General features: G+C 43.0%; 2 protein-coding genes across 7 annotated transcripts in view; one reads left to right on the top strand and one right to left on the bottom strand.

Annotated features, from left to right (window-relative positions):
- MED20 (mediator complex subunit 20) overlaps positions 1-4,319 on the bottom strand; it is a 132,088-nt gene extending 127,769 nt beyond the window's left edge. For 4 of the 6 annotated variants that reach the window (XR_013487023.1, XM_078155369.1, XM_078155368.1 and 1 more), the window contains exons 1-2: positions 4,140-4,319; positions 2,784-2,938 (exon numbers count right to left, since the gene is read on the bottom strand). Coding sequence is in view for 4 of the 6 variants with exons in the window: in XM_078155369.1 (XP_078011495.1) it covers positions 2,784-2,938; positions 4,140-4,153 (169 nt within the window). In the remaining 2 variants the exon portion in view is untranslated. Of the gene's footprint in view, positions 1-2,772; positions 2,939-4,139 lie in introns of those variants that run through there. The other 2 variants (XM_020979749.2, XM_020979750.2) reach the window with 2 other exon arrangements.
- A 36-nt stretch (positions 4,320-4,355) lies between these two features.
- On the top strand, positions 4,356-24,524 carry BYSL (bystin like). The gene is made up of 7 exons (XM_020979741.2): positions 4,356-5,065; positions 9,578-9,746; positions 17,727-17,865; positions 18,981-19,114; positions 21,830-21,990; positions 22,154-22,256; positions 23,853-24,524. Exons 1-7 carry the CDS (start codon positions 4,801-4,803, stop codon positions 24,196-24,198), a joined length of 1,317 nt encoding a protein of 438 aa, XP_020835400.1. The 5' UTR covers positions 4,356-4,800; the 3' UTR covers positions 24,199-24,524.
- The last annotated feature ends 1,365 nt before the right edge of the window (positions 24,525-25,889 follow it).

The raw sequence follows: 25,889 nt of genomic DNA, 5'->3' as shown, positions 1-25,889 counted from the left end.
GGGAGGTGGTAACAGGATTATGGTTAAACCAGGATCTCTCCTTGTCAACCCTCATCTAGAATACTGCATTTAGCTGTGGGTGCCAAAGTCTGAGAAGTACACTGATAAACAGAACAGCTTCAGAGGAGGGCAACCAGGGTGGTAAGGGGCCCTAAGTCCACATTATATAATGATCAGTTGAAGAAACTGAACACATTTAGCTCAGGAAGGAAAAAGCGGGGCGGGGGGGGGGTAAAGGAGGAAAACAGGTATATTCAAGTATCCTGAAGGCTTCTCACGTGCAAGAGGGATTGAATTTATTCTGCTTGGTCCCAAAAGCAGAATCAAGAACAATGAATGAAAGTTGCAAAGAGGCAAATTCATGCTTAATGTCAGGAAAAACTCCCTCACAATTAGAGCTGTCCTTGAAATGGAATGGGCTATCTCAAGAAGTGGTGGGTTCCCCTCCTCAGAGGTCATCAAACAGTTTAGACAACGATTTGTTGGGTGTGTTATAGTGGAGATTCCTTTCACGAATCATTAGACTCTACAGCCACATGTCCTTTTCAAATCTTAAATTTTATGATTCTGGGAGAGGAAGATAGAAAAGGGAGGAGAAAAGGCATTATGTTGTAATGGATGGCAGCCAACTCTGGAGTCTAGGAAGCCTTACTTCAAGTCCTAGCTCAGACACACTAGATAGTTTACCATGGACAAGTCACTTACTATGGCCCAGGCAACTGTTGAAGACTACAAATTATAGAGGGGTGACTAATCTGTATCAGTGGTGGGAGCTCTCCATACTAGTGGTGTCATAGGCTTAGATACCTCCCTAAAGTTCATCAAGTGGTTATCAACCTTCTAGTGACAGATTCTCTCTGAAATTAGCTAGCCTAGTACTGGTATGATAAACATGCTATCTACCACCAGGTGGGCAGTCAAAGCCTTTCTAGTTTGGGAAGACTACCAAAGCTTGGTTATATTTGTCATGGTTTTTCTTTTAAGATGTTCATTAAAAAATTAGAAAACAATGAACTCAGGTATCTTTCATAGTCAAGGCTTAAGAAAATTCTTAACCAAGCAAGGGATACGAGCAAGATAAAACTGTCATTTTCAGTTACATAAAATGTGAAAGCCTTTACACGAACAAAATCAATGTAACTGGAACAAGAAAGTGAATCATTAATTGGGGGGGAAATGTCACATTTAATATCTCTGATAGGGGTCTGATATCCAAGACATATAGGGTACAAAGATATATAGCCACTCCCAAGAACTATTCCCCAATACATAAGTGGTTCAAGAATGAGAAAAGACTTCAAAAGAAGAATAGCAAACTATTAAGTATAAGAAAGATTACTTCAAAGGACTAATAAGAGAAATGCAAATGAAAACAACTCTGAGGTTTCATCTCACACCCAGCAAATAGATCAAGATGACAAAAGATGGGAAGAGTCAATATTGGAGGGGCTTCAGGAAGACCTGCACTCAAATAATTTCTGGAAAACAATTTATTAATTATGCAAAAAATTTGTGGGTACTAAAAAAAATCTGTCATACTCTTTGGCCAAGTGACCCTACAGCCACATTTATAACACAAGGAGATCCAAAACCAGAAAGTCTCATATTGTACCCTAAAATATTCATAGCACCATTTTTTGTGACAACAAAGAACAAGAAACAAAACAGATACCAATAGACAAACTAAGGTACATGAATGTAATACAAAAGTTATTATGCTGTAAGAAATGAGAAATATCAAGAATTCAGAGAAGCATGGGAAGCTTTGTAGGAAAGCAAAGAGAACTAGGAATTCATTATCACTTCCCTCTCACCCCCAGACAAACAGGCAAAACATATACAAGGTTAACAATGCAAACAGAAAGACCAAAAAATAAAAAATAAAAAACATGAAACTAAATGCTATGTAAACTATAGTACCCAAGCTTGGCTCCCAAACATAGCTTCCTCCATTTTTTATATATAAGTGGGAGACTGTGGGCATAGACTATTCCATATAAAATGATTGGTGACAATTATGTTGCTGAGCTGTTTCCCTCCGACATCCTTAAAAAATTTTTTTTAAAAAGGAATAGCTTGCTGGGTAGAGAAAAGTGGGTAAAGTTATAGTTCGAAATGAAGAAAATATAAAAAGAAGAGATAAAAACAAATCAGTTTTAAAAATATTTTTAAGTGTCTAGGTTTTGCCTCCCTGGTTAGATTATAACAATTGTCTTTTCTAAATACCCTTTTGCATGTGTATACCACTTAACACTTTTCAAAGCACTTTCATATCTATGATCTCATTTGATCTTCAAAACCACCCTTTAATAGCTGACAAAACAGACAAGAGATTTGTCCAAGCTCACAAAGCAAGCTAGTAGTAGAAAAAGGACTACAATTTGAGGTCCCCCACCCCCAATTCCTAGTCTGTGATTCTTTTCATCATTTTTATTTCTTTTGTATTTTAATCCCAACTATTAGTATAGAGTTTCCTTCCCACAGAGTGGACAGTATATGTAGACTGAGTGAATGGCAAAGGTTAAGTGTTAGGCTTAGCAAGTGGCCAGCGTGATAGTATAGGGAGTTCCATGACAGGAAGTTTTGTGCAAACAAAAAAGTGTGGTTCTCAATGCCAGGACTTGGGGGGGGGGGGGGGGAGAAAGAGTGTCAAGAGTACAGAAATAACGAATAGCCTTGAGCAGAAAATTATCTCAGCCAGAAAGATGTCTAAGGATGTTAGCATCTGGAGCATCTACTAAGTCTGAGCAAGGTTCCAGCTGTCCTACTTACCACACACTGACCTTGGCTGCCCATGGTAGAGGCTGCTGTGTGGTAGGTCTCACAGTCCACGCAGAATGTCCCCTGCTTCTCTGCCCCTAGCAGTTCCAACTTCCTGGTCAGGAGCTCCACGGTCTGCTGGACACTCTTACCCTCAGCCACAGGCATCTGGGACACACTAGAAGGGTAGTGACGAGCCTTCAGGGTCCACATAGATATGTGAACAGGCTCCCAGAGCTTCTCATCAGCAAAGGAAGCTGGAAGCCCCAGGTCCCATCCCAGCCAGAGTCCCATCCCTGCTGGGAGATGCCACTGCTCATGTGTGAGAAGCAAAACACTATAAGCAGTTTGTGTGGCTTTGGCACAACTGAGAATTCTCCAGAGAAAGGAAGATAAAGAGATCCTAGGGGTCAGACTGAGCTTATCAGCTGCAATTTTTCTGTTTCTTGCTTTTTACCTAGTTCCCTTTGCTTTCATACAGCTTTCCCCTCACCAGCCAGGTCTCAGAAGGAGACGGGTGCTTTAACTCTGGGGACTACTAAATGGCAGTCACCAACTTACAAGTGTCAACAATAATTCTAGAAAGGAAAGGTCTTCACAAGCTCTCAAGTGTGGAGCCAAAAAGCTGTGCCCTTATCTGATGCCCTTCCTTAGTCAAGAATCATTTACTAAGCACTGTGCTAAGCACTGGGGATACAAAAGAAAGCTAAGGTTGACAAACACCCCTCAGCCCCAGATGTGGAAGGCAGACCACCAGGGCACAGAGTCCACATTTTTTCTTGCCGTTTCTCTTTCTCCCTCTTCAACATGCTGAGTTTTCCAGGCCTGACCCAACAGCGTTCAGAAGCTGGCTCCTTCCTCCCCCTTTCAGTGCCAGAGATAATGCTCCCTCCCGCGATCCCGGAAGGATGGTCATCAAGGTCTGGTCAGGCAGGAGACCCTGCCCTCCTGGTCCAGCTCTACTGCAGTGTGTCTCGGGAGGGAGGCCGGACCAAGGAAGAGGGCCTCCCCCCCGCCCTTCACCTGCCCACATAAAGAGGGAACTGCCTGAAATTATTTCTAAGGTTTCCCCGAAGCTCTAAAAACCTACAATTTTTAAAAAAAAATCTACAAAACCCACATGTAAACGTACCTCCCCCTCCCCCCGGCCTGCAGCGCCCACGGAGGGGAGAGGAGTTGAGAGCTAGTAGAGGGAAGGGCCCGACTCATACCCAGCCCAGGCATCCCGCACCCACCCACCCCAGCAAGACCAGGGAGGGGCGGGAGGGGGCCTCTGCGGGGGGACGCATCGCCTTCTCCGTCCTCCCAAGTGGTCAGATCCCAGGCACTCAAGGAACTTTGTGACCTCCCCCCTCCACGTGCACCATTCGCAGCCCTACCATGTCACCCCCATACTGCCAGGCCGCACGGGAGTGTGTGAGTTCTAGGAATCCGACGCCGCGGCCTCGCCTCTCCCTCCACTCTCCCTACAGGAAGCCCTACTTCCAGGCCTCGGTGGGAGGTGGACGGAAGATGGGTTGGGGAGAGAGAGGGGGTGGGGTAGAGGAGGAAAAAAAGGAATGAGGAAGTGACGTATAAACAAAGCGTCCCAAGGAGAGCACAAGCCGGGGACTTGCCAGGACTTAGGCGATCACCCCCGACTGGGAGCTCCGCCCACTTTCCCCACCCTAGAGCAGGGCGGGAGGTTTCTAGGAATTGACTCGCGACCTAAATGCTGACATCGGAAAGACAGAACAAATCCAAGCTAGGGCTCCAACTACAGTGAGCAACTAGGAGTCTAATTTAGATAACGCAAGCCGTCCTACTCTACTGCAGGGCCTCGGGCGGAGCCTGCTGACGTCTAACTTCAGGGGGCGGGGCCTGGGTAGTTCCGGAAGCTGATTTTCCGGCCTCCGACGGCTGGGAGGCGCTGCGTTTCGCCAATGGAGCTTGTCTTGTAAATCCGGGAAGTGCAGAGTATTACGCAATGCAGGGCGCCGGCGCAGTCCAGATTCCTGCCAGCTCCCCACGTGTATTTTGGAGGAAAGGATAGTGGAGACCATGCCCAAGATCAAGGCGTCCCGTAAGGCCGGAGGGAAGACAAAGCATGCCCCGCTGGCGGACCAGATCCTGGCAGGGGACGCCGTACAGCCCGGAGTCCGGGAGAAACGGAGGGACCGAGGGCGCGGGACGGAGGAAGAAGAGTACGTGGGACCCCGGCTGACCCGGCGGATCCTGCAGCAGGCGCGAGAGCAGCAGGAGGAGCTAGAAGCCGAACATGGCTCGGGTGACAGGACGGAGCCGAGAAAGCCCACCACGCAGCTGGGTTAGTGAGGGGGTCGAGCCCGGCCTCCGCTGGAGAGGTCGGGGAGGGGGAGGGGCCGAGAAACTTAAGGCGGAGCTTCGGGGAAACCTTAAAAGCATACTCTCACTAATCTTCAATCTCTCCCTGTACACAAGCTGCTTGCTTACTGCTTACAAATATGCACCCATCTCCCCCATCCTCAATGATCCGTCCATTCCCCCTCTCTATCAAACTGTATCTGTCCCCCTCTCTTCGGCTGAATTTGAGAAGCCTGTTTACAATAGGTACTAACTTTGAATTAACCTTTCTGTCATTCTCAGTTCTTTGCAGTCTGCCTTCTGATATCATTCTACCAGCACTGCTCTCACCAAGTTACCAGTGATTTCTTAATCTACAAATCTCTGCAGCTTTTGACACTGGGTCGACCTCCCTTAATACTCTGTTTTCTGTAGGCTTTCCTGACGGTACTCCATCTTGCAGCCCTAGGCCACATATGGCTCTCTGGGTCCTTGGGTTCGGCCTTTTGACTGAGTCCAAGTTCTGCAGAACAAATCCTTTTATTAAGGGGATTTGTTCTGCTAAGTTTAGATTCAGTCGAAGGGCCACACTTGAGGACCTAGAGGGCCACATGCTCTTTTGCTGTCTTCTCTGCTGGACCTTCATCCAAGTGAAGCTCTCTAACTGTGTGTGCCCCAAAACTCTGTGCTCTCTTATTCCTCTCTACTATTTCATTTGGTGGTCTTATCAGCATCCATGGATTCATTTATAGTCTCTGTGCAGGTGGTTCTTAGGTTTTTTTATCCATAGAGTTTTTTATCCCTAATGTTCAGTCTCACATCTCCAACTTATTATCGGACATCTCCATTTGTATGTCCCATAGACTCCTTAAAGGCATTATATCCAAACCTGAACGCATTATCTTTGCTCTCAAACCCTAACTTTGCTATTACTGTCAGGAGCCTAGACAACCTAACAGTCATCCTCCACTCTTCATTCTTTCTCATCTCACTATTTCCAATCAATTGGCAAGTCCTGTGGATTCTACCTTTGTAGAAACATCTATATGTTCGCTTTTCTCCTCTGACGCCGGCACCATTCTGGTACAGACCCTCATCACCTCATCCTTGGACTATTGTATAATCAGGGCAGTCCATCCTCCACTGAGATGTCAAACTGTTCTTCCTAAAGTTCAGGTCTGATCGTGTAATTTCTGCATTTAGTAAACTAAAGTGGTTCTCTTTTATCTCCAGCATCAGATATAAAATCCTGTCTTCCACATACTCTACCATTCAAGGACTCTAGTCTTCTTGCTGTTGCTTGACCAAGACCCTCCAAATCTATACTTCTCTTTTCATTGGCTCTCCCCCATGCATCCTTCAGGTTTCAACTAAAAATCCCACCTTCTGCAAGAAACTTTTCCCAATTCCCTTTAATGTCTTCCTGTGGCCTCTCCCATTAGATTGAGTTCACTGGAAGCATCTACTGTTTTTCCCTTTGTATAGCTAGCTCTTAGCACAGTGTCTAACACATAGAGGACATTTAATAAATGTCTGTTAACTGATGACTCAGGCATGGTAGCAAGTAAGCCATGGCAGGGAAAGGGGACCCCAACAGTGATATTCATTCACTTCCCTTTCCTTCTCACTAGACGTCTCAGAATTCTGTACCTAGATAGGACCCTGGAGGTCATCTGATAAACGAAAAGTGTCAAACAGCATTTTTCATTTGTTTGTTTACATCTATTATTTAGTTATCCTTTTCTCACTTTCCATCCCTGCTGCATTTACAGTTTACTACTGACCACCCTCTCCTCCTGGATATTCTCTCTTCTTTAGGTTTTCAGACAGTTTGCTCTGTTGGTTCTCCTCCTTCATGTGTGACCACTCCTTCTCAGACTCCTTTACTGGTTCATGATCCACAATCACACTACCTAACTGTAGGTATACCCCAGTGATATGCTGGTAAATGTATAATAATCAGCTCTTCCACATGCTTTTAAGCTTAATCTTCATAATTAATGTATTCTCCATATCTTAAGTCTAGATAATCAACAAAAAAGTAAATCAGGCTCTCATCTGCAACATTTACCAGCTTCCAAGGTATAAATCCCCACATTGAAAATTTGACAATCCCAAGAGCTAGTTGCTGACTCCAGCACACCCCTGGTATACCCCAAGACTATATCCTGGGCTCCGAGTCTTTTGGCCTGTTTAGGCTACGATCATATTTTGTGATCAACATTTCCTGTGTCTGTTCATTTAAACATTAGCTGAATAAAGTGAAAATATTTATATATACATAGATAAAACATTCTTTATGTATTCACTGTGTGCCAGGTACACAAATGACTCCCACATCTCTTTATTTAACCCTCGTCTATATCCTAAACTTCAGCCCCACATCTCTAACTGCTTGTTAGGCATTTCAGACTCAATATATAACATTCAGAGCTCATTCTCTTTGTCCGAAAACCAAATACTCTTCTTAACCTATTTCTGACTTCCATTCATCCAATTTTGAATCCTTGACATCCTAACCTCCTTCACTCACATATCCATTTAGTACTCAAATCTTGCCATTTCTACATCCACATCTCTCATATCCCTCCCCTTCTGTCTACATAGCCTAATTCAGGCCTTCATCACCTTTCACCTAATAACTTGTTAATTGGTTTCCCTGTCTCAAAGACTCCCTCCTTCTTTCCACCCTTCACACAGATGCCAAAATGATTTTCTTAAAGTACAAGTTTTAGGTAACTCCCAATTCACCTGGCTCCTCCTTGCCTATAGGACTGCATATAAACTCCTGTGGCATAGAAAGCTTTTAATCTACTCCATAGGCCATCCAGGAACTGCCATTCTTGCTTTTCCTCCCCTTTTATTTCCAGTCTCCATACCTTTGCCCTGGGGCTGTTCCCCATGCTTGGAATCACTTCCTTCTTAGTTTCAGCTTTCTTTCCTTCAAAATTCAACTGAAGTACCACCTTCTCCATGAAGCCTTTCCTATCTTCCTATCTGCCAGTACCCTTCCCTAGGAAGAAAAGCTATTGTATTTATTTTCCATATACTCATATGCATATGTTGAGTCATTTGATGGTATGTTAGCCCCTTGAGGGCAGGGATGGTTTGATTTTTGTATTTGTTTCCCCAGTGCCTAGCACAGTGGCCCATAGTAGGTACTCAGTAAATATTTCCTGAGTAGTGACCTTAGTGGAACCTCACAAATAACTATAAGATAGGTACTACCAATATTATTAGGTGAGGAGAATGAGGCTAAACAAGGATGAGTCATTTGTTCGAGATGGCACAGCTAGTTCGGTGTCAGGTTCACACCAAGTCTTCTGGTGCTGTCTCCCAAAACCTGTAGTCTAACCCTGCCATTTGACAGATGAAGCAAAGTGAATATTCCAACACTGTACAGTTGAAAGAGCCTTGGCTTCAAAATTAAGGAACCCAGGTTCAAATCCTACCTCTGTCACCAGCCTTTGTGACCATAGGTGAGTTCATTGAACCTTATTGGTCCTCAGTTTCCATATCTGTAAAATGAGAGGGTTGGAATAGATATACTCTACGGTTCCTTCCAGCTCTGAATCTTTGGTACAAAGTCCAGTGCTCTTTCTAGTATACCATAATTCATTGATACCCATATTTAGCATTTAGTTGAAATGCTGCCTCACTTCTTGGAATTCCTGTAGCATTTACTATCTTTGCCCAGGTTTTAAATTTATCTGATACCACCTACCCTTATTTTTTTTTAACATGTCTGAACCTTGTGTCTCCAACTAGACTTCTGCCTGGCAATTAGGACCTTACATATACAACTTCTTTCTCCACTAGTACTTAGCACATACTATCTTGCCAAACTGTTCTCTTTTTTTTCCCTTTTATTTTTTAAATTAAAAATTTATGTTCTCTCTCATAACACGTAAACCTAGTTATGTAAAACAAATTCTGACGTTGGCTATGTCTAAAAAAAATCTGTATCTCATTCTCCATCCTGATATCACCTTTGTGTCAATGTAATGTCTCCTCACCAGGCCTCTGCAATCTCGGCTAGTCACTTCGCTGATCAGAGTTAAGTTTTTTTTAAAGTATTTGTCTTTGTAGTTGTCATGGTATAAATTGGTCTCCTGGGTCTGCTCATTTCACTCTTCGTCAGTTTATACATCTTTCCAGGTTTTCCTAGAGCCATCCCTTTCCTCATTTCATAGGGCACAGTGATATTCCATTACATTCATATTCCATCCATGTTCAGTCATTTCCCCAATTCATGGGTACCCCTTTAGTTTTCAGTTCTTTGCTACTTTAAAAAATATGGGCACTTAATTGTGTTCTGGTATTGTTACTGTTTCATGTGTGTTTAGCTTGTTTGTAAGCACCACAAAGCAAGTGTTTAACTAAAACTTCATCCATATCCCCCCGAATCAGGTAGCACTGTATGCAGCAAACAGAAAGCACTTAAATACTTGTGGAATTGATTTGAGTTGTGCCTTCCCTGATGACCCTTCACATGTTCACTGACCTCCTCCCATAGGCCGAGGAGCCCAGGTTGGTGAATCAGATGGAGAGGACGAGGATGAGGAGTGGCCATCCTTGGAGAAGGCAGCAGAAATGGTGGGATCAGCATATGACTCGGAGGTAGTTGTCAGTCCCGAAGATGAGCATGCCATCGAAATGTTCATGAACAAGAACCCCCCACTCAGGTAGGGTTGGATTGGAATAATAGGACACCTGGGTCTTAGTGGGAAATTCTAGTGGTAAGTTGATTGCTAGGGTATATTTTTCATCCCCACTACCAAAGACAGGTTTAGGTCTTTTGAAGGGGATCAGATCACTGTCATTTGGAGGAACACAGGTTAAGATGGACCACTAAAGACCAGGATGACTTCAAGGCACTGTGAAGAGCCTCTTCATCCATCTGGGTGCAGACATCCTGACAACTCTTTCAAACTATATAGTCCACTCTAACTGGGGATTATCTGAGACTTGAATATTCATATTCCTTTCCTGCATTCACCTGGGCCAAGACAATATGAACATAGAAAATTATAGGATTTTGTACTGTTTTCAAGGAAATCTGTGCCAGATAAATTAATAGATACTATGTTTTCTACCTGACAAACTACTTATTCTGTCTAAGCCCCATTTGTAATCTGTATATACTACCCAATATGAAGAATATTAGATTCACGTCTCATTATTTGCACTTGAATCCTGACTTTTGTTGCTTTTTCAGCTGGTGGCTCTCCAGAGTCTCATGATATTCCTGCATTCCTTTCTCATCTTCTCCTTATTCTCTCTGCACCCCCCCCCCAAATGGTGATAGGTTAAACGAGGTGTTATTTGCTGATTTTAGAAATTATTAAATTTATACTCAACTTATGTTTCAGTATCAGGTTGAGGCTGAGGAGAGCAAAGAGAAGTAGTTGAAAGGAATTTTAGTTAGTCATGAAGCATTTATTTTAAGTACTTATTAGATAAACAGTGTGCTAAGTGCTAGAAATATAAAGTAGGGTAAAAAGGTAGTCCCTGCCCTTAAAAAACTCACACTCTATTGGAGGAGAGATCAGTAAAATAATTGTATGCAGTTATAAGATGTATCTAGCGTAAATGGAAATTAGTCTGAGAGAGAAGGCGATAGCTGTTAGGACCTCCTGCAGAAGATGGGATTTGAGCTGAGTCTTGAAGGAAGCCAGCAGATAAACCAGAGGACAAAGAACATTCCAGGATGGGGGGGACAAGTGGAGGAAAAGGAGGAGTGTACAAAGGAAAAGTACAAAGGGACTAGATTGTGATGTGTTTTAGGTGTGATTCTTAAAGCTCATCTGATCCAACCAACCCACTCATTTAACAGCTGAGAAAAATAAGACCCATAGAAGTTCAGTGACTTACACAAAAATCACATAGCAAGTAAGCACCAGAGCTAAGATTTGAACTCTAGTCACTAGACTTCATGTTCAGGGCTTTTTCCACTGGACTGCAGGGATGGCACAAAGTAGAGATGATTAATTCGGTCCTTTTGGGTGGAGGGAAGCTCAGAAGTAAAGTAGGAAGAAATGACAGAAGGACCAAAGGTTGCCACAGTTGCTTTGTGGAAGTTAAGTATTTCATTCCCTATGTGTGATGGTAGTGATGTTATTTTAAAAGGTATCTCTGTATTTGTCCATTAACAAGTGTTTCTTAAACAACTTCTCTGTGCTAGGTACTGGTAGATACAAATACAAAGGAGAGGCAGTCCCATCACCAAACAAAACACATTCTGCATATAGGTCAGATTTCCATCCTTTCCCCTTCCCTTTATCTTTCCTCTTTTCTATAATATGCATTACCCTTTTGGCTGTTTCATTTGGTGTCCTTTTAGGCACTAGTCTGCTCCATCAGTCTTCCTCTCCCAGGTCCTCTCAACAGAATACTATGAGTTCTTTCCTTGTAGTTACAACATGACTGCTGTTTCTTCACATGCTTTGCCAGTTGGCCCCCAAAGTCTTTAGCAGTTGTCCTTTTAGGCACTAGTCTGCTCCATCAGTCTTCCTCTCCCAGGTCCTCTCAACAGAATACTATGAGTTCTTTCCTTGTAGTTACAACATGACTGCTGTTTCTTCACATGCTTTGCCAGTTGGCCCCCAAAGTCTTTAGCAGTTCTGCACTCAGTAATCCAGCACTCTTGTATGTTCTCCATACTTTCCTCTTGGGCGAGCTCTTTCTCTCTGAACTCTATATTGGTATGAATCAACAGTCTATTACATAACACATGCCCCGTTGCTTTGTTGTTCCAGCTTTGTGACATCTCTCACTTGTGCCCTTTCTCTCCTCTAACATCACTACCACCCTGACACAGGCCTTCAATCACCTCACTCCTGGATTAGCATGGTATTTTGCTGGTGGCTCTGCCTGCTTTGAGTCTCTTCTCACTCCAGTCTGTCTGCCACCCAGCTATCAGAGTGCTCTTCCTAAAATGCAGGTCTGACCTTGTCACACACCTGCTCAGTATACTCCTGTGGCTCCCTGTCACTTCTAGGATCAAATATAAAATCCTCTGACATTCTCTGCCTCCCCTACACCAGCTTTTATGGTCTTCTTATACCTGAAATTCACTCCCTAGCCCTTTCAGCCCTCCCTCTCCCCATTAAGTACTCATCTCTGCCTCTTGGCTTCCCTGATTTCCTTCAAGTCCCAGTCAAAATCCCACTTTCTACAGGAAGCCTTTCCCAATTCCTCTTAATTCTAATTTATCTCCTATATCTCTTGTTTGTACATAGTTGTCTGCTTTTTGTCTCTCTCATTAGATTGTGAACTTTCTTAGGGCAGGGACTGCCTTTTGCCTTTCTTTTTATCCTCAGCACTCAGCATAGTGCCTGACACATAGTAGATTCTTAATAAATGTTTGTTGACTAATTGACTTTTCGTTCCATACCATTTAAGTATTTTTATGGCATCTTCCTTCAATTCTTGCCTTCCTCTTTTATGATCTTATGCATCTTTAAACTATTTCCTATTTAAACTCCTCTTAGGAATTCCCTGTGATTGCTCTGGGGTGCTGGCTCTCAATCATTTAATCTGAATACTTTGGAACATTACAGAAATAGCCTCAATATTCTGTGACATCCTGAATTTCCTCACTTGTCTTTGCCAGTTTTTGACCGAGGACACAGAAGCCACTAAGATAGAGAAAAGGGAATAGATTTCAACAAGACATTTGAAAAAAAGTCTTTCCTTCTATGAATACTATGGAGTGATGTGAACTAGATGATCAGTTAACTGCTCAGAGAGTATTGATTTATTGATAAGTATCATGATTTCTGGAGGAGGTTGTCCCTAGTGGCATGCCACAAAGCTCTGTGCCCTTTCTTTCAACTTTTTTATCTATTACTCCGGTAAAGCAAAACTTATCAGATTTGTAGCTGATACAAAGCTAGGATGAACAGCTTGTATCATGGATGATACAATCAAGATCCAAAAAGATTTGAACAGGCTGAAAAAAGTTGGGTTGTTATCTAACAAGAGGCATTGTGGTATATTAGGTAAGATATTAGTCTTGGATTCAGAAAAACCAAATTATAAATCCTGTCTGTGATACTTAATAACTGTGTGACCCTGTTGAAGTCGATCTGTCTTCTAAATCACAGTTTACTCTTCAGTAAAATGGGGATAATACCCATAGAACCTACCACATAGTTTTTAAGTGCCAAATGAGGTAATGTGTAAAGAGCAATTTTGCAAACTCTAAAATGATGTATAAATGCCAATTACTAATTTAATAGAGATCAATTGGAAGGCCTGTTAAGTGCTTAGGCTCAGGAGAATCTACTTCACTGTAAAAGTCTAGAATGGGAAAAAATTTCCCCTGTTTACATGAACTGTCGTTCATGTAAAATGGATTTTAATGTGCTACAAACTGACATGAGTTAACAATGTGATGTAGAGGTCAGAAAAGCCTTAATCTGAATTCCTGTCTCTCATAGCCAGAATGAGGGAGTTGAAAGAACCTGGTCATACCCCACATACAACAGTGTGTCTGATCCTGGGCGTCATATTTTAAGGTGCACGTTGATAAACTACCCCCAAGCCCAGAGGAGAGTAATTCATGCTAGTGTATGGACTCAAGACCATATGATCTGAGGCATAGTTGAAGGAGCTGGGAGTGTTTAACCGTGAGAAAGGAAGATATAGGTGATATTTAACCTGGAAAAGATTGGGTTGAGGTAGGCACATGGAGGGAAGGACACAGTTGCCATCTTCATTTATTTGAAGGGCTGTTACATGCAAGAGAAATTCTGTTTGACCCAGAGATAAAACCAGAAGCTATGGGCAGAAGTTGCAGAGAGGCAAATCGAGGCCTAATGATATCAAGAAAGACTTCCTAACAACTTGAGATATTCCGTAGTGGAAGGGGCTGCCTCATGGTGAAGGAGAGAGTTAAATCTGCATGACCACTTGTTAGGTAAGATGTCCCTTTTTGAGGTTCCTGTCAGCTCTAAAATTTTATAATATAATAGCTGTCCTCTAATCTCTGAAGGACTGTCATTTTGAAAGGAATTAGGCTAATTCTGTTTAGTTTCAGAGAACAGAGCCAAGACCAATGGAGGGGCATTATAAAGAGGCAAGTTCAGGCTCAGCATATGGAAGAGTGTTCTAACCATTAGAAGAGCTGTCCCAGAATGGAACAGGTTGCCTTTTTAGAATAGTGGCCTTCCCATCACAAGAAGTATTCAAGCAGAAACTGGATTGCCACCTCTCAGGAATGTTGTAGAGAGGTTTTCTGCACTCAGTGGAAGGTTAGATCTGGAATATCTCATAAGATTTCTTCCCATTTGAAGATTCTTTGATTCTAAAGGGGCTCTTGACAAGAGGAAAGATGAAAAATTATCAAAAGCAGTCATAAAAATTCAAAAAACAAGGCCACCTGGACTTCTTTAGTGTAGATGCAAGCAGCTTTAAAATCCCTGTGGGCCTCACTGAATTACTGCACAGTACCAGTAATTGATTACCATAATGATAGCCCTGATCATCAAGGAAAGGTTACATTCCATTCAGGCTCTTTAAGACTGCTGAGAAGTATATATTTTAGAAAAATTTCCATCCTAAATCAATAAACAAGGTTGAGTGATTGAAGTTGTTGGCTTTCACTTTCAATCTTCAAGCATCTGTGAGATTGCTACAGCCATCAATCCAGATAACATTGACTCTATGCACCATCCTAGGATCCCAGATAAAGAGCTGGAAGAGACTCCCAGAGACTATCTACTCTAACCTTTTTGTTACAGATGAGGAAATTGAGTGCCATAGAGGGGAAACGATTTGCCCTGAGGTTAGACAGGTAGCAAGTGCCCAGGATGGAATTCCACCTGAGCTCCTCTGACTCTCAATTCATCACTGTTTCCATTCTTCAGTTAGCAATCTTTGTGAGTTGCTGTGGCCAGTAAATAAAACCAATGCAGTCATAGATAGGAGGGAAACAGGTACCTGGGAAAGAAATCTTTGCAATAGATTTTTCCAATAAAGGACTTATATCCAAGATACATTAGGAACTGATTCAAATTTATAAGACTAAGCCATTCCCTTAAAGATTAATAGTTAAAAGATAAGAACAGGCAGTTTTCAAAAGATTTGTTGTAGCTAAATAAGTCCTTTCCTGATGACTAAACCTTTGGTGATCAGCCTCTCCCAGTCCTTCAAGACTGGTCCTCTTTTGACAAACCCGAAGTCTGCTGCTGGGCCTGTACCTAATGACTTTCTGGCTTGGTAGAATTTTGAGAGTTTGTTTCACCTCAGAAAGTCAGTCATGCCCCAGTGAGACATTTGAGTAGGGTTTAAGCGGCAAAAGCTTCAGTTCATCTGTGAAATTCACTTAGATGACCCATTGCATCCCCTGACAAAACTGGTCAGGTGAGTCTTACTATATATGAACAACAGGTGGTGGATGGACAGGCCTGGAGTCAGGGGCAGGCAGTTACCTTTTTTTTTTTTAACTTATTTTTAGAATTTTTTTTTAAATTTTGAGTTCCAGATTTTCTCCTTTCCTCTCTCCCCTGCCCACTGAGAAGGCAAGCAATATGATGATATCAATTATACATGTGAAATCATGCAAAATATATTTCCATATTAGCCATTATTGCCAAAAAGCAAACAAGAAAAATAAAGTGAGAAAACTATACTTTCACTCAGGCTCCCATCAGTTCTTTCTCAGGAGGTGGATAGCATTTTTCATCATGAGTCCTTTGGAATTGTCTTGGATCATCATATTGATCAGACTAGCTAAGTCTTTCACAGTTGATCATCATTGCCATATTGCTGTTACTGTGTACGATGATCTGGTTCTGCTCACTTCACTTTCCATTAATTCATATAGGTGTTCCCATGTTTTTCTGAAATCATCCCCCTCATTTCTTATTTCACAGTATTCCATCACAGTCATATACCACAACTTGTTCAGCCATTCCCCAATGGGGTATCTCTTTAATTTCCAATTCTTTGCCACCACAAAGAGGGTTGCTGTATTTTTATACATGTAGGTCCTTTTCCAGGGGCAGCTAGGATAGAGCACCAGCCCTGGAGTCAGGAGGACCTGAGTTCAAATCCAGCCTCAGACACTTGACACTTACTAGCTGTGTGACACTGGGCAAGTCACTTAACCCCATTGCCTGGCAAAAAACAAAACATATAGGTCCTTTTCCTTTTTCTTTGATCTCTTTGGGATGCTGACATAGTAGTGCTGTTGCTGGGTCAAAATATATGCCTTTGGGCATAGTTCCAAATTGTTCTCCACAATGGTTGGACGAGTTCACCACTGGTTCAGCAGTATATCTATTTCCCCTCATCCCTTCCAGCATTTGTCATTTCTGATAAGTGTGGGATGGTACCTCAGAGTTGTTTTAATTTGCATTTCTCTATTCAATAATGATTTACAGCATTTTTTAATATGACTCTGGATAGCTTTGACTTCCTCTGAAAACTGTCTCTTCACATCCCTTGACAATTTATCAGTTGTGAAATGGCTCTTGTTTTCATAAATTTGACTCAGTTCTCTATATATTTGAGGAAAAGGAGTATCAGAGAAACGTGCTATAAAAATTTTTTGATGTTACTTCATTGTCTATGGGACCTTTCATCAAAATGCAGTTTCTGTGATTATCTCTTTTAATTCAGTCTTTTTACTTTTGCTTTGTCTGAATTCATGATTGCTACTCCTGCCTTTTTTACTTCAGCTGAAGGATAATAGATTCTGTTCCACCTCCTTATTTTAACTCTGTGTATCTTTCTGTTTCAAGTGCGTCTTTTGTAAAAAATTATTGTTGGATTCTGGTTTCTGATCCATTTTGCTGTCTGCTTCCATTTTTTATGGGTGAGCTCATCCTATTCACATTCATAGTTATGATTACTGTATATTTCCCTCCATTCTGTTTTCTTCTGTTTATCTCTCTCTCTCTTTCTTTTTATCCTGTCCCTGCTCAAAAGTCTGTTTTGCTTTTGACCACTGCCTCCCTTAATCTGCATTCCCTTTTATCATTCCACAGGCTCCCGCCTCCCTTTTATCCCCTTCTCTCCCATTTTCCTGTTGGGTAAGAGATATTTCTACACCCAACTGAGAGAGAGAGAGAGAGAGGGAGAATATGTGTATTCTTCCCTCTTTGAATCAATTCTGATGAATGAGGTTCAAGCATTGCCCACAATTCCCCCCATTTTCCCCTCCACTGTAAGCTTTTCCTTGCATGCCTCTTTTATTTGAGATAATTTCCCCCATTCAACCTCTACCATTCTCCTTCTTCTAGGGCATCCCTCTTTCTCACCCCTTTTTTTTTTTTTAGTTCATTCCAACATAAGTGATTCAGACCCATGCACTCTGCCTGTGCAGGCTTCTAACTACCATAATAGTGGCAAAGTTCTTAGGAATTACATGTATTACTACCCATATAGGAATGTAAACTATTTAACTTTCTTGAGTCTCTTCTGAGTTCTCTTCTATGTTTACCTTTTTATGCTTCTCTCTTGTCTTGTGTTGAATGTCAAATTTTCTATTCAGCTCTGGTCTTGTCATCAAGAATGTGGCAGTTACCTTCTTATCTGCTACCCCAGGTATTTTGTCATCAAAGTGAAAGTTGGGGAATGTGGAATCAGGTGATCTCTGTGAAGGTTAATCCCATCTGACCTGTTACCACAACTGTGCCTCTTCCTTCTGCCTTCAGGCGTACACTGGCAGACATCATTATGGAAAAATTGACAGAAAAGAAGACAGAGGTGGAAACTGTTATGTCTGAGGTGTCAGGCTGCCCTATGCCCCAGCTGGAACCCCGGGTTCTTGAAGTCTACAAGGGTGTCAGAGAGGTAAGAGCCACAGCATTGAGGGGAGGAGCAGTGACGGAAAATCTGTAATTCTTGGATCTAACACATAGTAGGTACTTAAATCATGTTTGATGCTTTAAAAAAAAAGGTTTTCTTTACTTATTCCACAAGAATTAATTAATCAACAATCAATAAAAATTTATTAAGTGCCTACTATGTGCCAGGTACTGTGCTAAGTGCTAGGGATACAAAAAAGAGGCCAAAGAGTCTAATGGAGGAGACAACTGGCAAACAAATATAAATAAAGCAAACTATACACCGGATAAATAGGAAATAATGAACAGAGGGAAGCCACTGGAATTAAGAGAAGTTGGAGAAGACTTCCTGAAGAAGCTGGGATGTTAAAAAAACAAAAAAGAAGAAGAAGGTGGGATTTTAGTTGAGACTGAAGGTAGCTAGGGAGGTCAGTAATTGGGAGTAAGGGAGGGAGAGCATTGCAGACATGGGGTAGAGCCAGTGAAAATGCCCAGGGCTGTGAAATGGAACATACTGAGCACAGAACAACTAGGAGGCCAGTGCCACTGGATCCAAGAATATGTGTTGGGGAGTAAGGTGTAAGAAGACTGGAAAGGTAGGAGGGGGCTGGGTTAAGAAGGTCTTTATCAGGCACCATGCTAGGTACTAGAGATTCAAAGACAAAAGTGAAACAGTTCCTGCCTTCAAGGAACTGAAATTCTCTGCAGGCAATGGAACACATAGTAACGGAGAGTGGAGTTAGCAACTGGGAAATTAAGGTCAGACATACATATAAGAGGTGGCATTTGGGCTGAGCAGAAGAAGAAGCTAAGAAATAGAAGTGAGAAGAGAGGGCATACTAGGGTCACAGATGTGAGATGGGACAGCATGGATGACCGCACTCTCAAGGGGGAGAAGGAGAGGGACGTATACTAGGCCATCCTGGAAAGAGGTATGGGAGCCAGTGTGTGATGAGTTTTAAAAGCCAAACAAAAGAGTTTGTATTTTAGCCTACAAGCAGTAGGGAGCTAGCCCCCAGGAGTGTCTTGAGTGAGTGACATGGTCAGACCTGTGTTTTAAAAATATTAATCATTCTCATTTATAATTCATGATTTCCCTTTCCGGCTTCCCTTTCACCCTAGGTGTTATCCAAGTACCGGAGTGGCAAACTTCCCAAAGCCTTTAAAATTATTCCTGCTCTCTCCAATTGGGAGCAGATCCTCTATATCACAGAGCCAGAGAGCTGGACTGCAGCTGCCATGTACCAGGCCACCAGGTAAAGGAGACCCAGAACCGGAAGTAGGGTTAGTATAGACGGAAGGTCCTCCCCCCTTTTGCCATGCTCCCTGACTTGCCCTAACGCCTCTCATTCCATGTAGCCTCTTCATCACATGGTTTGTCACCTTCTAGCCCCTCTGTTATATTTCAGTTCAGTTCAACTAAAGTTATTTAAGTACCTACTATGTGTTTCACACTGGTACCAGGCACTTGGGATATAAAAATAGAAACAGGGAATAAGCATTTATATAGCACCTACTATGTGCCAGGCACTGTGCCAAGCACTTTACAAATATTATTTGATTCTCAAAACTCTGTAAGATAGATGCTGTTATTATCCTCATTTTACAGTTGAGGAAACTAAGGCAAATGGAAGTTAAGTGACTTGTCCAGAGTCACAGAGTGTCTGAGCCTGGATTTGAACTCAGGTTTTCCTGACTCCAGGCCCAGCACCCTAACCACTGCACCAGCTGCCTAATACCCAAGATGAGACACAATCTGTGCCTTCAAAGAGCATTTAATTGGGGGTTGTGGGGAGGTCCAGACAAAATGCTCTATGAGTGGAAGAAGGAAGAGAAGTTCCTTTCAGCTGGAAGAGTCCAGGAGGATGTAGCAGTGCCTGAGCTGGACCTTGAAAAGAATCATAACGGGAGGAGGGAAGCAGAAGGGGTGGGTGATGAAGGGATTAGCTGGCAGTCTGCCCAAAGGTACTGATGTGGGCTGAATGTTGGACAAGATCAAGCTAGCAGATACTCTAGTTTGCCTCAACTGTACAGTAAATGGAGAAGTCCAGATTGAAATAAGGCTAGAAAGATAGTTGGGAACCAAATGTTGGAGGACTAAAAAGCCAAGGAGTTTGCATTTTTATCCTGTAGCCCATGGGAATTCCTAAAAGAGTCTTATGGTCACATCCATGTTTTAAGGAGGTTATTTTGGCAAATATGTGATAGTTGGACTACCGAAGGAAGAGACTGGGAACCTGGTGTCTGCTTAGGCTTACTGGTCTCCTAAGATGGTTATGTGCATTCCTAGATATCTCCACTGCTTCATCAGCAACACCCTAGAATTTAGGTCAGGAGTGCTGGCCTTTCATTTGTTCTTCACGATGCTCTGGGGTGTCATGAAGGACAGCTTGGCATTTGTGACATCTTCACTGTCTTTTGCCAGTTTTCAACTAGGATGGTGAAGAGAAGGTGGCTTGGCTTGTCCTTATTTGGGGTTTTGGCACATGTGCTAGAGAGATTTATCTCCCTTGAAAGCTCCAAGTAGCCTTTATGTCACTCTGTTCTCATTCTTTTCCCTCCATTCTCCCTGAGTCTGCCCTGGAATTGCTGATGGACTGGCTATGGAAGAGACGTTCTCTGGGAGGCAGAAGTGGGTGGTGATCCATAGGGTCATTGATTTATTTAGGAAAGGACTTCCGAAGCCATCCACTCAGACCCCTTCATTTGACAGATGAGGAACAGAGGCCCAATAAGGTGAAGTGACTTGCCCAGGGCCACACAGTGAGTGGCAGAGTAAGGATCAAACAAAGGTCCCCTGATGCCACCTCCAGGGCTCTTTCCCTGGTGTGGAGTACCTGGGACTTCTCCTGCAGAACTACAGGACAGCTAAAGTCTTTTCATTTCAAGTCAGTGCTTTGTCAGTAGTATCCAGAGTGCTATGTAAAGGACCAGGCTCTATCTAACGACAACAACAATATTAATATTAGTACTTTATGTTCATCTGGCACTTAGTTTTAAAATCCCGTCTGAGTTTTCAGACAAAGAAATCAAAGCTATCTCTAGTCATGTGAAAAAATGCTTTAAATCATCTTGATTAGAGAAATGCAGATAAAAACAACACTGAAGTACCACTCACACCTGTCAGCTTGGCTAATATGACAGAAGAGGAAAAATGATAAATGTTGGAAGGGGTATGGCAAGACTGGAAAACTAATGCATTGTTGGTAGAGTTGTGAATGGCTTCAACCATTCTAGAGAGAAATTTGAAACTGTACTCAAAGTGCTATAAAATTGTGCATACCCTTTGATCCAGCAATATCACTAATAGGTCTATATCCCCCCAAAAAAAGGAAAAGGACCTATTTGTATAGAAATATTTATAGCAGCTCTTTTGTGGTGGGAAAGAATTGGAAATTGAGGGAATGCCCATTAATTGGAGAATGGCTGAACAAATTGTGATGGAACACTACTGTGCTATAAGAAATGACAAGCAGAATGACTTCAGAAAAACCTAGAAAGACTTATATGAACTGATGCAGAGTGATGTAGCAGAACCAGGAGCACATTGTACCGTGATCAACTATGAAGGACGTAGCTATTCTCAGCAATACAGTGGTCCAAGACAAGCCCAAAGGATTCGTGATGAAAAATGCCACCTGCTTCCAGAGAAAAAACTGATGGCATCTGAAAACATACCAAAGCATACTGTTTTTCTCTTCCTTTCTCTCTTTCCTTTTCTTCCTTCCTCCCTTTCTCCCTTCTTTCTTCCTGCCTTCCTTCCACAGAACAACTCATATGGAAATATGTTTTACATGATTGCACATGTATCAACTATATCAGATTGCTTACCATCTCAGGGAGGAATAGAATTTGGAACTCAAAACTTAAAAAACAGAATGTTAAAAAACTGTTCACATGTAATTGGGGAGAAACTAAAATGTACAGAAAACAATCTCATCTGTGACTGATCTGGAAATTTCCACACCCAGGATATTCTCATCCAATCTCAAGGATAGGATGGCCCAGCGCTTCTACAACTTGGTGCTTCTCCCCCGTGTGCGAGATGACATTGCTGAATATAAACGCCTTAACTTTCACCTCTACATGGCACTCAAGAAAGCATTATTCAAGACCGGGGCATGGTTCAAAGGTAGGTCTTAGAGTAGGCCTTTCTGAGGTGGGTACATTGGTTCCTGCAGTTGAGGGCAGAGTTCCCTTTAAACCCTGGACCGACTGTTCCCATTTCTCTCCCCATGTACTTTCTCCCCTCTGCTCCCAGTCCTCACTAACAGTCCTTTCTCTGACCTCCCCAGGGATCCTGATACCCCTATGTGAATCTGGTACCTGTACCCTTCGTGAGGCCATCATTGTGGGCAGCATCATCACCAAGTGCTCCATCCCTGTGCTGCACTCAAGGTACTGCGGGGCTGTTGTCCTGATCTCCTCACAGCTGCCCTTTCTGTTTGTGTCTGTCACTGTTTCCAGCATCCTGGACAGTTCAGGGATAGGGTTAGCCAGGTTCCCTGCACAGTTCAGATAGGGAAACTGATGCAGGGCAAAGTACAGGTCAAAGGTGTGAGTCAGAGCTCATTTCTTTCAGCTTCTCCCTTGACCTAATATTTAATCCACTGGTTTAGCTTTATCAAGTGTATCATTGAGAGGGGGCAGCACCATTCAGTGGATAGAACAGATGGGGAATCAGACCATCTCTATTTAAGTCCAGGCTTATTGGCTGAGTGAACTGTGGGCAAGTCAAAGATTGGAGCAGGAAGGGACCTCAGGAGTCGTCTGGTCCAACTTCCTCATTTATACATTTTTTATTTTATTTTATTTTTTTAATTTTGGAGACAATGGGGTTAGGTGACTTGCCCAGGGTCACTCAGCTAGCTAGTAAGTGTCTGAGGCCGATTTTGAACTCAGGTCCTCCTGACTCCCGGGCTGGTGCTCTATCCACTGTGCCACCTAACTGCCGCAAGAGCTGAGTTCTAATGTAGCCTGAGACACTGGTGTGATCCTGGACAGGTTGGTGTGAAGACCAGATGAGATGTTTATATACGGGTTAAGCCCAATGCCTGGCATATAGTAGGCGATTAAAAAATGCCTATATTTCCCTTTCCTCTTTAATATGCTGCAAGTACTGTGCTAAAGTGCTAAAGATACAAATGCAGGATTGAGGCATTTGTCCTAGAGGAGGTTCACTTTCAATGGAGGAAACTACACAGATAGGTGAGGGGAGGCCAAGGAACAGTGCAGTGGTTGGCAATTCACAAAAGTGCCGAGGGAGACAATAGAACAGTCCGCTAACATGCCCTTTCCAGAAGTAGCCATGATTTGATGGCAGGTCTCAAAGAGGCAGGAAACTAGTATAAAATGGCGCAGTGAAGATGTGCTGCAGGGTCAGAGAGTGCAGAGTCCAGCGGCTACTCTTCCCTCCGCCCCAGTCTGGCCTTTGGGTGGTTCAGAGAGTAAACAATGGCAGGAAGGGAGATGAGGACACAAGGATTAAATGAAGCGATGGACGGAAAATGCACTGTAACCTGTGAAGTGTTATATTATGCGCCTTGGATCTGAAGTCAGAAGGCCTGCCTTGTGAAATCCCAGCTTATTACCTTGGGGAAATTGCTCATCTTCTCTGAGCCTCAGTTTATTTTGGTTGTTTGTTTGTTTGCTTGTTTTTTAGGCAGTTGGGGTTAAGTGACTTGGCCAGGGTCACACAGGTACTTAAGTGACAGCGGCATTATTCCTGGGCATTTCAACCCAGGTCTTCTTGATTCTATTGTACCAGTCTGTTCCTGTTATTTAATTACCCCTTGCTCCTAAGAATTTCCAGTCAATAATACCCTTTTCTCCATCCCAGCCGAATTTTTGTCTCTGGTTTGCTCTTAAGCTTCAAGGTCTGTGCTTCTGCAGTATGACCACTCTGTCCCAGGCTGTTTCCCAACTGAAAACCCTTTGAGTATCAGTGGCACAGAGATATTCATCTGTTGTTCCCACTTCTCCTTCCCCCTTTAGTGCAGCCATGCTGAAAATTGCTGAGATGGAATACAGTGGAGCCAATAGCATCTTCCTACGGCTGCTGCTGGACAAGAAGTACGCATTGCCCTTCCGGGTACTGGATGCCTTAGTCTTTCACTTCCTGGCCTTTCGGACTGAGCAGCGAAAGCTTCCTGTTCTTTGGCACCAAAGCCTGCTGACCCTGGCTCAGCGCTATAAAGCTGATCTGACCACAGAACAGAAGGAGGCCCTGCTAGAGCTTCTTCGCCTGCAGTCCCACCCACAGCTATCCCCTGAAATCCGGAGGGAGCTGCTCAGTGCTACCGCCCGAGATGTGGAAGGGCCCTCTGTCAATATGGACTGAGGTTCCTGAGGAAGACGGCTACCTTCCCCATTTTGGTAGGGGTAGGGAGAGATGACACATGAACTGTTCTATGATTTTTTCATGGCTCCTAAGACTGTGTGACTTAGGGGCACCTAAAGGACAAAACTGAAGTGCTATGATCTCCCTGACTAGACTTGAATTATTCTGGCCTAAGTGCCTGACAGAACTTCCCCAAGTCCTGTTCCGGTCTAGAACCTGACAAGTACAGTTACACCCTGACTCGCTTTGTAGCATGGTGGAAGAAGTCAGCAGCTGAGGCAGGTGGATGCTGGATGTGAACCCAAAAAAAAAAAGCTGTGTATTTATCTCATTTGTCACATTGTCCTTGTCACAGACCCTCCCTACTTCTCCCTTCCCCTCCACAATCTTTCGATAAGAACAAGGTGTCCATGAAGTGAGGACAGTACTGAGACAAATTCGGGTTTCTTTGCTGCTCATAGTCACAGAAATTTAGCATTGGAATGGACCTTAATGGCCATCGGTCTTCTATATATAACAAGTGGTCATTGACCTTCTGCTTAAAGACCTAGTCAGTGGTAGCCATCAGCTCCCTAATCAGCCTCTTCCACCTTAGAACATCAAGCTTAAATTTGCCTCTTTGTGGCTTCCACCCATTTCTCTTGGTTGCCCTGTAGGGCCAAACAAAATAAGTCTATAATCTTGCCCCTTTAGATACTTGAAGATAGCTCTGTGCCACCTTCCTGCCACACTTCCACACCTTCTTCTTTCTCAAGACACACATTCCTTATAATTTCCAGCATTTAGCCCCAAGGACCAGTAGAAGTTGCAAAGAGTTAAATGTGTGTTCGGGTATCTTCCCGAGTCTCCTCTTCTCCACTTTAAATATCCCCAGTTGCTTCAGCCAGCTCCTGTATCACATAAACTCTAAGGCCCTTCAGAATCCTGGTGACCCGAGATGCTTTCCAACTCTACACATACTACAGATGAAGGTAACCAGGACCCAAGTATGGAGACACTGGTGCATTCTTAGCCCTAGGAACTGTACTGCTTTTCACACAGGCCGAGACCACGTTAGTTAGCTTTCTTGGTCGCCACATCACACTTGCTGACCCGTATTGAACTTGCAAGACCACTAAAACCTCGTTTTTCAAACTACTGTCTTGATTGAGGTATCATTTATACCTCCCATTAAGGCTGGATTCTTCCCCAACTCTGCTACAGCCAACCTTGCAGAAGTTTCTCTGAATCTTCCCCTTTCTTTACTTTAGGTTATAAGCAACTGGGAGTGTTTTAACTTGAAGAAGACTTGAGAAGATAGGAACCTAGGTACACCAGGTCATTAATTATGGCCTAGGCTTCCATGTCCTGTCCTTACTGAGGAATCTGGAGATCTCAGGGTTTGGAGTGGACCTCAGATCATTTAAGAACATATTCTGTAGCAGAACTTTTTCCCTAGAGACTTGGCAGATTGGAGTTAAAAGGGGGTCAGTCAGTCTGGAGCTATGGGCTATATACTAGAGCTATAATGGAAACAATTCCTTAGCAAGCTCCAGACAGGTATGACAAGGAGTGGGGAGCCCTGGTCAAGGAAAGCCCAGTCTGAGCCTCTTTCAGGCTCCATGGCCTCCTCCTGAGTAATGAAATCCATTGCTTCTGTTCCTGCCCACTCCTTGGACTCCTATCCAAGAAGCAAACTACCCCTTCCCCAA

The sequence above is a fragment of the Phascolarctos cinereus genome, unplaced genomic scaffold (genome assembly GCF_003287225.1).
Source record: "Phascolarctos cinereus isolate Bilbo 61053 unplaced genomic scaffold, phaCin_HiC Scaffold_5;HRSCAF=322, whole genome shotgun sequence".
NCBI classification, from domain to species: Eukaryota; Metazoa; Chordata; class Mammalia; order Diprotodontia; family Phascolarctidae; genus Phascolarctos; species Phascolarctos cinereus.
The sequence above is the reverse complement of the archived record's forward strand: the minus strand, read 5'-3'. Positions and strand labels throughout refer to the sequence as shown.

What these genes read in the sequence shown, in the direction of transcription:
- BYSL (XM_020979741.2), top strand. Translation starts at nt 4,801, where the DNA reads ATGCCCAAGATCAAGGCGTCCCGTAAGGCCGGAGGGAAGACAAAGCAT. An exon ending in AACAAGAACCCCCCACTCAG is followed by an intron (nt 9,747 to 17,726) that starts GTAGGGTTGGAT and finishes TTCTGCCTTCAG; the next exon opens with GCGTACACTGGCAGACATCA. An exon ending in ATCCCTGTGCTGCACTCAAG is followed by an intron (nt 22,257 to 23,852) that starts GTACTGCGGGGC and finishes TTCCCCCTTTAG; the next exon opens with TGCAGCCATGCTGAAAATTG.